At 38.9% G+C, this 15,215-nt stretch overlaps 1 protein-coding gene across 23 annotated transcripts in view; it reads right to left on the bottom strand.

Annotated features, from left to right (window-relative positions):
- map7b (microtubule-associated protein 7b) overlaps positions 1 to 15,215 on the bottom strand; it is an 87,800-nt gene that overhangs the window by 59,325 nt on the left and 13,260 nt on the right. For 4 of the 23 annotated variants that reach the window (XM_021470036.3, XM_073939389.1, XM_073939392.1 and 1 more), the window contains exon 1: positions 10,566 to 10,899. The exons of 16 other annotated variants lie outside the window; for them this stretch is intronic. In XM_021470036.3, coding sequence (XP_021325711.1) covers positions 10,566 to 10,581 — 16 coding nt within the window. In that variant the 5' untranslated portion in view covers positions 10,582 to 10,899. Of the gene's footprint in view, positions 1 to 10,565; positions 11,025 to 15,215 lie in introns of those variants that run through there. 3 more of the 23 variants (XM_073939391.1, XM_073939394.1, XM_073939388.1) reach the window with 3 other exon arrangements.

Here is a 15,215-nt window from a genome sequence, read left to right as displayed (position 1 = left end):
TGCTTGACTGAAGGCATGTCTGAAGTAGGCTTGGGAGGTATCCAAATTTTGATACCGTCAAACCGCCTCCATATTTTACCCCGGTATCCGGTATTACCGGCGTAATAAAAAAAAATTATGACGTAAGGCTCAAACAGCGTCACCAAACTGTTGGCTTAAGCCTAAACCATTCAGAAACTGAATACATTCTATGCGACCTTAGGCTCGCGGTCAGAGAGAGAGAGAGAGAGAGAGAGAGAGAGAGAAGAGCAAAGCGACGCACAGCACCTCTCTCTCTCTCTCTCTCTCTCTCCCTTTTACACACACACACACACACACACACACACACACACACACACACACACACACACACACACACACACACACACACACACACACACACACACACACACACACACACACACACACACACACACACACACACACACACACACACACACAATCTCTCCCGCGATTTATTCAGAAATTTACTCCCACACCGTAAGAAATCTGGCCGGCTCCCGCGGAACAGCAGTTATACCCGATAGGTCCCGAGTCCGACAGGTACATTTTGATTGACAGCTTTATACAGCCCAAACCCGTTCACAGCCTACATTACAATGTGCTCATGCACACAGCTCTAATGCATTTTTTTCAAGAATGAGTCATTTATATGTTTTAACATCATGTATTCGTAACAAGCGTAGACTATATGCCACTTGAAAGTTGGAACAAAGAAATAAAATAAGTCCTACAGCTGTAACATCGTAACATCTCAGCACTCTATAGGTCTAGGTACACTTAGCCTTTAAATTAGCCTACACACCAATGAAAAGTAATCTTGCTTAACAAATCAAATTAAAATAAACTCTAAATGATGACGGGTATTTTGGCAATAACGAAATTAAGATAAAGGCTCTGCAAGATGTGTTTCTCCACTTCTCTTCACAATCTGGCATTAAGGCGGCGGTGAAGCTGAATAATAAAAGAATAATGCCACCATTAGTCTGTATACTCTGTCTACATTATGATTATATGGTTTAATTAATATTTATTTATAATTTAAAAACCCTTTACGCACCAAGATTAGGCTACGTGTGTTTGTGGAGGAACATTATTAAATCCACAGGCTTTAGCGCAGTCTCTCACTCATGGTGCGTCCAGCAGCTGAACACCCTTTCCTGCGGCTACAGGTCGAGATGCAGAGTTCTGATCCGGCTGATTTTGCAAGTTTTTGGTAGGATTGTTTGTTCATCTTCTACCAGTCAGGAACATGCATTTAATTTTCGATGACAGCAGTTTCACTTTAGCGAATGGCCTCTTCTTTTTACCTTTTCAGCTTGCGGTTTAGGGCTCTACCGTAATACGCAGTGTATGAGCGACCGCGAAATACCTGCGGCTGGAATACCCGCTCCTTCTGAGCTAGTGACTGACTTGACCACCGTCAAAATTCTCTTTTTTTACTACTTCGTCATCATTTGTTTCACCTTTGCAGGGATGGATTTTAATACAGGGATTTGGATTTTTTCGGGTCTCGCCGGGTTCGGTCAAAGATCTTTAGCTCTAATGCAGACCTCTCGTTCATATTAACCACGTCTCCCTTCTGTTCAGTCGAAACTGCCAAACTGCAGGACACTTTGAAGCGCAACTCGTCACGTCACCTCTCCCCCTCCCTCTCCCCCTTCTCTCCCTCCCCCTTCCTTTCCCTCTCTCCTCCACACTGTCCCGTGATGACAACCACACATACGTTTTTGTAGGCATTAAATAAAGGATATTTAATATTTTATGACGGTATAACGGTATTGAAACTGACACCGTTGCTATTTTTAGATCCCGCGGTATACCATAATACCGTAATACCGCCCAAGCCTAGTCTGAAGCGATCGTCATAGCAGCGTCAGCCAATGAAATTCAGTCAGCAATAGGCCACTGTCTAGCTGGTGTATTTGCATACAGCAATCTGATTGGCTGATGCTTCCGTCGGCGCTTGAAAAGTTGAGCTAGTCCCAACTTCTGCAGCAAGCAATGCCCCTGAAGCGGCGCCGACGGATGCACAATGCAGTTCGGCAACACCTGACGTCATCCATTCAAACTGAATGGGAAGCGTTGACGCTGACGCCCAATGTGAATGGGGCGTTAGCCTCTTAAAGTTAGTGACTTTGGAAAAAAAAAAAAAAGACTTTTGCACAGTACTGTATATGCAATATATTTAAAAACTGCAAAAACAGATGTTTAATATGAATATGACAAATATGAAAGGTGTGATCTCCTTCGAGAACCACGGCAAAAAAAAAAGTTGTGCTTATCCTTAGATATATACATGTAACGGAAGTCAAATGTGATAGAAACCATCAAATATTTGCACCATCCAAACAAACCCCAGGCTATTGTGCTGGTGAGACTTTAACACATGACACCTGTGTTTGTATTCCCCTGATTCCCCTGATCCCTGATTCAGCTTTTCATTCCACTCAAATGCTCAAGGGATGCAAAAACAATCACGTCTCCCAACAGCTTCACTTTAGATGATAAAAGATTTTAACAAAGCTACAGTAGAATGCAATTCTTCCTCTCGAGATCCGACACAAAATGTAGGTTTCAGGAACTTTCTCTCTTGCTTTTGTCTTCATTCCAGCACAGAACATAAAATGGTAGAAACCCTCGTGAACTTTTGGTCTGAGGCCCGTGCCTGATTAGCTTACTAATCTGTGCTCTGAATGCCCGGCGGCATAGGCTGTTTAAGTATGTAGTGACGGCAGAAGAGAATAAACAGCACGAGTACACAGACAACAACCCCCTATAGCAGCAGTTAGCATGAATGACATCAAACTTACACAAAGTTCTGAGCGCTTGTTTAGCCAACAAATATGCTAAACGGCTCAAAATATGATAGCATACAGGGTAGGGATATCCTAGGTTAGGGATAGCCAGTGGAGATCGCAGATTTTTAAAGAAAACAGACTTTAAATGGGCTGATTTTGCAATGGCATACAGTTTACCAGAAATGCTTAATCCAGGTTACTGCCAAATTAAAAGTCCTTTAGCATACTTCCGCATAAACCCTATTGGCTAGAGCAGCCCAAAAGTGAACCAAGAGCTTTGGTAGATGAAGATATAAGCAAGAAAAATGGCAACAACCAATAATAATAAAGAATGTCTGCAAGTGTTTTCAGAAATTCTTAAAGTTAAAGCGTTTGCACATTGCCAACTTTTTTTTTAAAACCGGAATTAGATTTAATTCGATTTGAAAAAGTATATACATTTACAGGGTTCAACGCTAAGGATTTTTTCTACTGGCCCGTTCTGATTTTTACTTGCCCTGCCAAAACTTTCTATTTGACTCTCTGTGTCTGCATGTGTGTGTGCGTGTGTGTACACACACACACACACACACACACACACACACACACACACACACACACACACACACACACACACACACACACACACACACACACAGTTGATTTCAAAATTATTAGCCCCCCGTTTGTTTTTTCCCCAATTTCTGTTTAACGGAGAGCAGATTTATTCAACACATTTCTAAACACAATAGTTTTAATAACTCATTTCTAATAACTGATTTATTTTATCTTTGCCATGATGACAGTAAATAATATTTGACTAGATAATTTTCAAGACACTTTTATTCAGCTTAAAGTGACATTTAAAGCAGGGGTCATCAAACTTGTTTCTGGAGGGCCGGTGTCCTGCAGATTTTCGCTCCAACCCTAATCAAACACACCTGAACAAGCTAATCAAGGTCTTACTAGGTATACTTGAAACACCCAGGCAGGTGTGTTTAGGCAAGTTGGAGCTAAACCCTGCAGGGACAACGGCCCTCCAGGACCGAGATTGGTGACCCCTGATTTAAAGGCTTAACTAGGTTAATTAGGTTTACTAGGCAGGTTAGGGTAATTAGGCAAGTTATTGTATAACAATGGTTTGTTCTGTAGACAGTTTGAAAAACAATTAGCTTAAGGGGCTAATAAATTTGACCTTAAATGGTTCATAAAAAATTAAAACTGCTTTTATTCTAGCCAAAATAAAACAAATAAGACTTTGTTCAGAGGAAAAAATATTATCAGACATACAATCAACATTTCCTTGCTCTATTTAACATTATTTAGGAAATATTTTAAAAAGAAAAAAAACAAAGGGGGGCTAATACTTCTGACTTCAACTGTATATATATTTACAGTAATTTATAAATGTTTAAGGAAAATTATTCAGTTCATCAAGGCTACATTTATTAAATGTAAAAAATGTTAAATTGTTAAATATTTATCAAAATTTTAAATAACTGCTGTCTTATTGTATGTGGTTTCAATTAAAATTACTACTCCAGACATTATTGCTTTTATTACTATTATCATTAATAACAATAATAATAATTAATATTAGTGATTTCTGAAGGATCATGTTAAATGATAAACTATTTTTGAACAGTTATTTTATAATGCAACATTTCACAATTTGTATTTATGATGAAATAATTGCAGCCTTGGTGAGCAGAAGAAGCTTATTCTAACATATTTAACAATCACTTACCCCAAACTTTTGACCAGTTGTGTATAAAATATTTTATAAGCGAAAATGTGCACTTTAATTTTAACAACCCACAGACATCGTCACCAAATACAAATCAGAGAGGTCAGACTTTATCATACAGAGCCTCATTTCAATTGTCAGGTTTTGTAAAAATCTATCTATTTAATGAATCAATCTATTAAAGAAACATTGGCTAGAATTCTGCATTTTAGGCTTAAATTATAGAGAGACATAGCAGATGAACCGAGACTGCATAAGATAGCGAAGCAGATCAATGTTGATCTTTCTTTTGAGCTGTCAGTGCGGAAATGAACAAAACAACTGGCCTAACACAACATATTATACGATTAAAATATGAAAAAAAAAATTGATCAGATAGTAATTTCGGTCAATTTTCCTGACGGATAAACCGAGATCAGGCTGGATAAACAGCTCTCAGTAATATGTCAGCATGCTTTCACTTTCGCATCCACCTGTAAGAAAGACATCTCGCCCTGCTCATCATTTTCTCTTCATATAGCCGTATAAGTGGCTATTACACGATCATAATACACTGTGATATAGCCTGGGTCGTCAGTTCGTTGCATTGTTTTGTTTTCTCACTATACTTGATCCGCTCAATAGGACAGAGACCATCTCTTTCAGGCGATCTCGGACTGATTGATTTGGCGTGGATGCAAGCGCAACTGCTGGATATATGCCAAACAAACCGCGCTAACGGGGGAAACGAGACAGATTCCGAAACAAACGTCTATGTATGAAAGCACCGTAAGATTGTATTTGCACACAATTGACAGACAGTCGCAGCATGCAGCTGTGGCTCGATCTGGCAGGCAACAAGGCAGCACTGGCCCGATATAGTATACAGAATGTTACTGGCCCGAGCGTCTCGTACGCTGGCCCCGGGCCATTGGGCAGTCCTTATTGTCGAGCCCTGATTTATATTTACTTTAGTATGATCATTACATGAATCTAGGAAACATTTATAGAGCAAGACTTATCATTATTGCAATACTAAACCACAATATTGCATGATCGCTTATTTTTTCAGCATCAAGCTGCACTGAGGTTTTGTTAAGCTAGTTAGAAAGTCAAAGTTCAAGAAGAGAGGTTAGTCAGTCAAGGTACTCAAAATGAATCAAGGAAAAAAACGAATTTATAGTGGAACTGCTATTAAGGTTAAAGTGGATTTAAGGAAGCATCCTCCATTAGGGGGATGTTTGATAATCAAATACGAACAAACAGATTGACAGTCAAACTAAAGCACCTATAGGAGGCATGCATGTGCTCTTTATTTTCTTCTAGTATCGGTGTGGTCCATCTTGGCTCTGCACTGAAGGGTTTCCATGCCAGTGTGTGCAGTGAAGCAGAACTGCTGGAGTCAGAGAGGGACTGAGGTCCAAAGACAAAGCATTAAATAAATGCTATGTAAATCAGGGGCTTGCTTTTGTTACACAAGATAACATATGGACGGGAGAAAAATAAAGAGATACCTGTTAAAACTGAACACTTGTTTACCAGCTTACTCAACAATTTTCCGAGGTGTATCAAAATGCACAATAGCATAGGCTACATCTCAAATCACATAAAATCTATTGCATTGTAAAGGAGTCTGGATGGGGCATCAGGTGATCAAATTTTAGGGCAAAGGTTAAAGTTGAACCTAGTTTTAATGACCTTAAGTTCACATGTTTGGCTGCAGACAGACTGAAAAGAAACACAGGCAACTTTTTTGGCCTTAAATTACATACTATATTTTCTAGATTACTTTTTTCCATTGAACTTTTCCAGACTCAATTCTAAACGTTAAATCGTAGTCATGGGCGGCGGTGAATTAATTATTTATGTATGATTAATTCATTCATAACAAATTAATTATTTGTATCCTACCGTTTCAACTACCTGACCCGCATGGTCTGTTTTACCCATAAACAAATCATATATTAATAAAGATAAGTTGCACACAAATTACCTCCTATCAATCACTTTTTCCACTGGACTCTGGCATGAATAGGCAGAGTGATCTGTGTCGTTATAATGACGCCGACAAACTTGGTTGGTAAAAATGTGCACAAGCAACAGTATCTGAGGTTTTCACTAAAGTTATTAAGTACAATGGTGAAAGTGAAAGCAGTGTACTGACGATGTGATACGTTACCTGATAGATTCAAATGACCTAAGAGTCGTTAGATAGAGACAACATTAATTAAATATCATGCTAAACAACTATAGTAGGATCCAGTGGTACATCCCTGATAAACTGTCCGACGTGCACCGCTTTCTGGGGTTTTCTGCTCAAAGCACCTGCTGACTGTTGAAGCTCAGATGAGCGCATAAGCTGCAGCATGCCAGAGTGTGTGCATGGTCATATTATGTACATTTTTAGCAATACAGTGTCGAGGAAGGCTGTTTAGAAATGCTAGATCAACTGGTTTGGCCATGGGACCCACATTTTTACATGGTCAACAAGCCACGACCCAAATTTTTTTAGGAACTATAATACAATTTTGGGAATTATAATTAATTTTTATCCATTTGTTACTATACTCAAGTAGTGACAGATAAATTATACGAAAATTACCAATACTTACAAATAAACTATATTTTATTGCTGTCATTTAACAAAATGTATCAAATTATAGAAATATTAGAGTAAAAGCAACAAATACGGTGGTTAGGGTAAGGAAAATTTCAGTTACCATGAACCAAACTGTTAATAAAACATGTTGTTTAGTTTCTAAATGTTGTTTTTATTTAGAAGGTTTCGTGCTCCCTTGAGGAAGCACCTCACTACTTATGACACACAGAGGCTTTAAGTCTTTTTTTGCCGTGAATATATGTAAATCCATACTTTACATATTGGGGGTCGTACTTGTGCTTTGACATATTTGTTGCTATAATTAAATGAAATTTCATATGTCAAACGGTATGGTTGCTGTGCACACATTTCAAAATAAATAACACAATAAGTAAAAAACTTTAATTTTAAATTTTTTGACCACACACTCCGTGACCCACTGAAAATGTTCCCACCAGTTGAGAAATACTGTACTAGATGATATGCCAGTGTGGTTGTCGTTTTCGTTTTAAAATGCTTTTTTAAAATTAAAAACACACATTGCCTAAAACCAACAGTGACTTTTTCTTTATAAAAGTAAGTGAAACAAGATAACCTGCACTTTAGGAAACAAAATAAATTATTTTCAGTGTTTTTTTATATTAAAAGTGAAAAATAAGCAGCATCTTGTCTAAATAAAATAACTCTTGTATACCCTGCAGTTTCCTCTGGGATTTTTTCCAGCTGTGGTGGCAGGCCTTTTGTTGTTGTTGTTGTTGTTGTTGTTTTTTCTTTACACAGATCTACCAAATACCTGTGGCGTTATTTCAATGACAAATGTCGTGAGCACAGTATTACAAGTCGAGATCGCATTTATGTAATACCCTACATGCAGGGCCGGCGCGTCCATAGAGGCGACCTACAGCAGAATAGAGAGGCATCCACGACCACCCGCATCCTCAGCAGTTATATCCACGCCTAGGGTGGCAGAATAGAGAGGGCGGCATCCGTGACACCTCCCTTACCACCCGCATCCTAAGTTATATCCGCTAAACGGTCACTTTCGTTTTTCCTTTCGGAGGAAGGTGATGATCGTCTGTTGCCTAGAGCGGCAGTTCAGCTTGCTTCGGCCCTGCCTACAATGTAAAAGCATGTGAATCTCTGCTTGCACACCAATTTCCTCTGCTCGTGCATAAAACTTCTTGCACGGCACCTCAAATATAAGCTGCTTCAAGAGCATGCAGATCTTCTTGTGCGCTCTCAAACAAACGCTGCTGAGTGCGATTTAGAGCGTTTATGTAACGAGTATATCTCCAGCATCTATTAGATTTGCTAGGAATGTTTATAAATGTCTCCAAGAAAGGTTTGAAAGGTTTGTGCTGTTATAATTCATTCATTCATTTTCTTGTCGGCTTTGTCCCTTTATTAATCCGGGGTCGCCACAGCGGAATGAACCGCCAACTTATCCAGCAAGTTTTTACGCAGCGGATGCCCTTCCAGCCACAACCCATCTCTGGAAAACATCCACACACACACACACTCCCACACTACGGACAATTTAGCCTACCCAATTCACCTGTACCACATGTCTTTGGACTGTGGGGGAAACCGGAGCACCCGGAGGAAACCCACGCGAACGCAGGGAGAACATGCAAACTCCACACAGAAACGCCAACTGAGCCAAGGCTCGAACCAGCGACCTTCTTGCTGTGAGGTGACAGCACTACCTACTGCGCCACTGCTTCACCGCTGTTATAATTCACTTTCCCTTTAATACGTTTTGGTGCGATTACCACCCACTATTTAAAAAAAAAAAAAAAAAAAAAAGTTTAGAATGAGAAGCTGTAATGTAGCCGTGGCGGGATGAATTTTGGGTGTGGTGGCCTGCCATGGAAGAATGAATGTAGCGGAAACCATGCCCTGTAAATAATATTTTAACCAGTACATTTCTTGCATCTTTTGTAAACAAATATTTTAATATAAATAATAATTTTAATGCAATGGAAATATGTCGTCTCAAGGCATCTCTGGCACAGCTTACAATCATCATTAATGTAGTGCAAAGCAAGGCATAGGGTTGTAACAATATACCGGTATGACGGTCTACCACGATTTGAACGTGCACGATTATCATACCATGAACAATTATATATCAACGGTTTTAACCCCTAAAGACAGAGACAGCCGCCCGCGGCTAAAAATAAGTATTGCTTTTAAATGTTTAATAACTTTTGATCCGCTGATCCGATTTATACAATTCAAAGATTGGCATAAAGAAGAGAATCTCAGCTTTCCAGTGCTGTATCACATAACATTCGCGGCTCCGGAGGCTCCGGAATCAGTGCGGTTACGTCATCAAAATTTGACAACGCTGATTTGACAAAGAAACGCTCGTCACTGTGTCTCCGGACAAACCAGACACGATACATTGATGCATTGTCCCTCCTCCATGCCCAGATTGGTTTAAACTCGCTATATCACAACCAATAAGCATAGGTTTCGCTTTTGTTTGTGGACCAAAAACGAGCTTTTTGAACAACACAGAATGAGAGATAGGCATACATTTCTGCGCGGCTAAATAAAACGCAAAAAAAAAGTTTTGCATGAAATAATTCTCATACTAAGTACTTTTGCATGCACAGCAGCACAGAAACATGACAAAACAGTGACACAGCAAAGACGAACTGCTGCTCTTGCTGTTTTCAAAAGACGCAAATGAAGGTGCAGCTGTTTGTCTGCATTGCAGACAACCACATCCAAATCCATATCCACAGACAACCATATCCATGCTGGCACATAAAACCTAAGGATGTTCCATATTGAATCTAGTTTCGTTATGTAACTATTTATAGTATAGTAAATATTTATATCTATTTTTTACTGAGGATTTGCACCATGTTTATTTGGACTTTATTTGGACTTTGACACATTATTTATTATTTTCTTATTTTTTTATTTGTTCATTGTAAGTGGTGTTGTTTATAGTAACTGAAAATATATTATTTGGAAAAAGTCAAATTTGCTTCACTGTTCTATTATTTTGTAACATTTGTAACATACCGTATACTGCGAAACCGTCAAACCGTGGTATTGTTTTAGACGATTATCATACCGTAAAAAAATCATACCGTTACAACCCTAGCAAGGCACAAGAATGTGTCCTACTTGACCAGAGATCAGATGTGGCTGCAAAGTGTGGCTAACAGAGCCGGGTCACGTGAATTCACACACAGTAGGGAAAGTAATTGAAAAAAAAATCGGCCAGGAAAAATCCGATAGATTATAGGTTCTGAATGTCGATTTTGTTTATTTTTTCATTAATCGCCAAGCCTTAATTTGTCTACATACAAAATAAATGGGATTGCATACATAAATATAAACCTGCTTGTATATTTTAATAAGGGTTTTTTTTGCGGTGGGGATCACCATATTTGGAGCATTAAAAGCTTAAAGCCGTCCGCATGCCATTTACAGCTCTTACCTTGAATCTCACTCATAGTTCTGGAGAATCCTGGAAAACCCCATGCAAAAACCTCTCATCTACATCCTCAAGAAAGCAATGCTAATCCAGTACATCAAACACAACCTCAGGCAAACAAAGTCCAAAGGACGCAACATCCATCAGGCTGATGATAATGTGTGTGCTCATTCATTGACAAATAAAGAGAGGAATATGTGATGGAGGCATGCATGAGAACTGGACCTTCACCTCATCCCCGTTAATCTGAGAAATCGAGAGGAGACTGTAGATCCCCCTCTTTGAGCGTGTAAATGTGAGATTATAAATCACAATTGTGTGTGATTGCTGTGTGTGTGTGGTATAGGGAAAAATGCTAGATTAAAGAGAGTGAGTGAGCGAGCGAGAGAGAGAGCGAGAGAGAGAGAGAGAGAGAGATCAGCGATTAGTGTGCAATTCTCCACATGGCACTGAGATGTGTGCGTGTGTGTCTGAGTGTGTGTGTCTATTGGGGTGGGAAGGCTCAGAGATCTGAGCAGCTTAGCGGCAGCTAATGCTAAGCTTCCAGAGAGAGAAAGAGCACACAGCGGTGCCTTACCCTCACCAATCAGTACAAAACAAATAAAAAATTTAAAAAAAACACACAATTTTTAACCCTGCATGTTGTTTTGACATCAGCAACAAAAAGGGTTTTACACCAATAAACACCGAGTGAACCAAGTAATGACTCATCAAAACAATGGGAGGTGAAATGACTTTTCAGATGGGGATCTGCCTCCCTGACCTATTGATTAGTCAATAACAGTCTTTTTTTTCTTTTAATGCACATTTTCTTTCAGCAACTGATCCAATGACCAGCTTAGATACATTTAGAGGCAGTCCAGATTTACTGCCCTTCCTCCCCTGCCAAAACAACAGAGTGCTGGTTTATCCAATGAACAGCTTGGGAATTGCACAAGAAAAAAAAAGAACAGCCAGCAGCAAACCGACACAGAATCAGAGCACACAATAAAGCTAGAGTCAGTATCTCGAGATGATAACTGAATTTACACACAAATATGGACAATTTGGACAAAAGCTGAACTAAGAGCTGCTAAAATAAATAAGACACTTTCAATTATTGTGGAATTGGTTGGATGACTTTTGATTAGTGTTTTTAAAATTTAATAAAAACTGTATATAAAGGTGCAATATTCACATTTCTGCAAAAAGCTTTTGATATGAAATCCAACTCCAATCTCTATATTAGGCAAGGCAAGTTTATTTACATAGCACATTTCATACACAATGGTAATTCAAAGTGCTTTACATAAACAAGAAATAAAGATTAAAGCTGCAAGCAGCAATGATAGGGACCTCGCACCCGGGTTTACCGCTGCCCGGTAGCCTCAGCATGACAGCGACAGTGGTGTAGCGCAAAATGCGGAGGCCCCCCAGCAGGGATCACTGACGGGGCCCCCTGATGATGGGGGGGGGGGGGGGGGGGATTTGGGGGGATTGGTGCCTTTAGATGACAAAACCCAATTTTGGTGTTGATCCAATAAAATCCCTAGGAGGAGTTCGTTAATATACAATGCCTGGAAATGCACCTTTTCACTGCAGAAAATTAAAAATATCCGACTTCCTGTTGGGTTTGAGATGACGCTCCAAGAGACTTTTTTTTGTAGGTTTTGATGTGTTTGAGGTGTGTGCCATACGTGTATTTTCGTACGTGTACAGCTCGTGGGCAAGTCTGTCAAAAGTGCATAGGTGGCGCTGTTGAGTCATTTTGCCACGCCCACTTCCGAAACCCATAACAAACCTAAATTTTCGCCACTTCTGAGGCGTGTGCATAGTTTGAGTTTTCGGCAATGTTTAGCTCCTCAAAATCGCGATTCATTCCATGGAAGAAGAATAAACAGAGCAATTCCGATAGGGCCTACGCGCTGTTTCGGTGCTCTGTCCCTAATGATTAAAACAGAAAAATGTGTATTATATTTCCTCTTAAAATATTTACATTGACATTATATCCAATCACATTATTTAAAAATAAATAATATGAAACCTTATCATTGGAAATAATAATGATCATTAGAATAATTATAAAGTTGGTGTCTCTCAGAGCTCATTTTTGGAGATTAAATATGCTTAAATGGCGTAATGATGTCTAGTGATAGTCTGCTTTCTTCTGTCATTGTGGTGTGAATAAGGCTTATATGAAGCAAAGGTGAAAGAAACAAGCAAGATGATATGTTCAAGTAATATGTTGGAAGCAAACAAATGTGTACCTTGAGTCTTCGAAATACTGAAGGATGGCCATCTTGGATGCCCAGAGGCTAAGCAAATTAACAGCATTTCTTTATTATTAATTTTGGGGTGCTTTTTAGGTGGAGTTAGGATTATTCCAAAGGCCCACAGCATTTTGGGGACCCCAGAGTGACTCTTAGAATCAAGCATTCGATATTATACATTTTTCATTATATAGTATAATTGTTTGTAATGTCTAGAGCAACAGCAGCACATGGTGTTCATGGCATTAGTTCAATGAGGCAGAAGTGTTTTGAGTTGAGGGATGTTTGATCCAGCTGAGCTACACTGTACTGTCTTGTGACCCAAATCCGAGCATGTAAAAAGTCAAAGTGGGAGACAGACCAGACCTCATACACTGCACAAAAATAAAAAATAAATTACAAGGAGACATGACAATACATTTTTAATGTTACTTTAACCTATTTAAAAAAGTTAATCAGGTTTCAACTATTTTATAAAAGTTATACAAAGGTGTGGTATGCAAGTTTGTCAACCAGTGGTTGAACTAAGGATTGCATTCATGGATCAAACTGTATTTTAAGGGTTTTATTGTATTTTAAAACATCAATCAGGACTAACAAAAAACAGAAAAACCTATCTAACTGATGCTGTGACGACGTATTGATATTTGTGCAACAATTCCAAAATGAATGTCAAATAGTTCTAAAATATTAATGATGACAATAATACTAACAATGAATTACATTTCTCATTATCATGTACTTGAATCTCATCACGTAGCGTGTTGTTACAATATGGGGTTACAATGTAACCAGCTCACCTGATGTTTACGCTCGCAATATTTATGAATGTGAGAATGTGTATGGCTGTTTCCCAGTACTGTGTTGTGGTTGGAAGGGCATCTGCTGCATAAATCATATGCTGGATAAGTTGGCAGTTCATTCCACTGTGGAGACTGTGATAAATAAAGGGACTAAGCTGGAAGGAAAAGTGAAAAATTGAAGAATTTCCTATACAGTAGGCTGAGAAGGTAACATTCCCAATAGGGGTGTCAAAATTAATTGTTTCTTCGGTGCACCGCGATGCAGATGCGGACAATTCGGTATCGGTTCAGTAATAATCATAACCGGTTACAGGGCTTGAAATTAACTTTTCTACTTGGTAGCACCGGTGCTCCCAACCTGAAACATTTAGGAGCACCAGAAAAAAATTTAGGAGCACCCACCAAAAATGAATGAGCAACGCTGCAAATTGTATATTAAGGGATTTATTGTATTTGAAAACAACATCAATTAAGACTAACAAAACCAGAAACAACTATCTAACTAATGCTGAGATGACTTCCAAAATTAATTCCAAAATTAATGTAGAATAATTATAAAATATTAATGATGACGATGAAGACAATAATACTAATAATTAATTACATTTCTCATCATCATGCTGCCTTGAATGTGCTTTAATGTAAGTTATCTGCGATATAAAGTCCTACTATTACTTTATGAAAAATAAACCAATGGTTTGCATCAAACACAAATGAAGCATCGTAGTAAGAAATATTAATTTTGTACTATTGTGTCTATATGCATATCAGTTTAACAAATAATATTTCTGCTACAAAACAAACAAAATATTATAATAAATCATTCAATTCGATGCTGAAAGCTGCAAACCAGTCATCAGTAAATAAATAGAAAAATTATATACACCTCAAGAAAGTCTCACTTTTAAAAGTTTTGGTTTCGGTTCGTGTCGTTTTAATGCTCAGCCTCGTTATGGGCTGAATTACATTTTTCTGTGTTTGCGGAAAAGCATGCGAGTCAGCCGGCCCAATATATGAGTAGGCAGAGCAGGATTCTCCTGATGACCACCAGTTTAAATTCAGTAAAGGCAAGCTTCTTTGGCGATGGTGTTTTAGCGGACGTGTGCTGTTGCAGCCTGATCTCACAAGGAAACGTATAAAAAAGTTATGAATTGCCGTGAGATTGTGTTGGCTGAACACGCAGTGCATGCAACGCATCGAGATTCAGTGTACTTTTCACTCTTCAGCCGTTTGCATTCCCCACGGTCACAAAAGCTCCCACCCTGTCATCTGACAGCGGAAAGTCTTGAGTGATTGACAGCTAATATAAAAACAATATAGCAGCAGGGAAGACCAATTTTACGACGTTTTTAGACGTTTTATTTACAAATGCTTCCAATTTATATTATGAGGTCGCATAGCTGAAATTTCGGGCGCATATGCGACCAAAATGGTCGCAATTTCTATCCCTGGGTTATTATGTACTGACGTCATTTATCTCATATGCGCTCTCTCGCGAGGGAGGCGAGCGCTGCTATTTACAACACTCAGGAGGCAACTCAGGGCCGGCCCGTGGCATAGGCAGTAAAGGCAAATGCTAAGGGCGCTGTACATTCAGGGGG

Source organism: Danio rerio, chromosome 23 (genome assembly GCF_049306965.1).
Source record: "Danio rerio strain Tuebingen ecotype United States chromosome 23, GRCz12tu, whole genome shotgun sequence".
NCBI lineage: Eukaryota > Metazoa > Chordata > Actinopteri > Cypriniformes > Danionidae > Danio > Danio rerio.
Note: the sequence above shows the minus strand (reverse complement) of the source record. Positions and strands in the feature narration are given on the sequence as shown.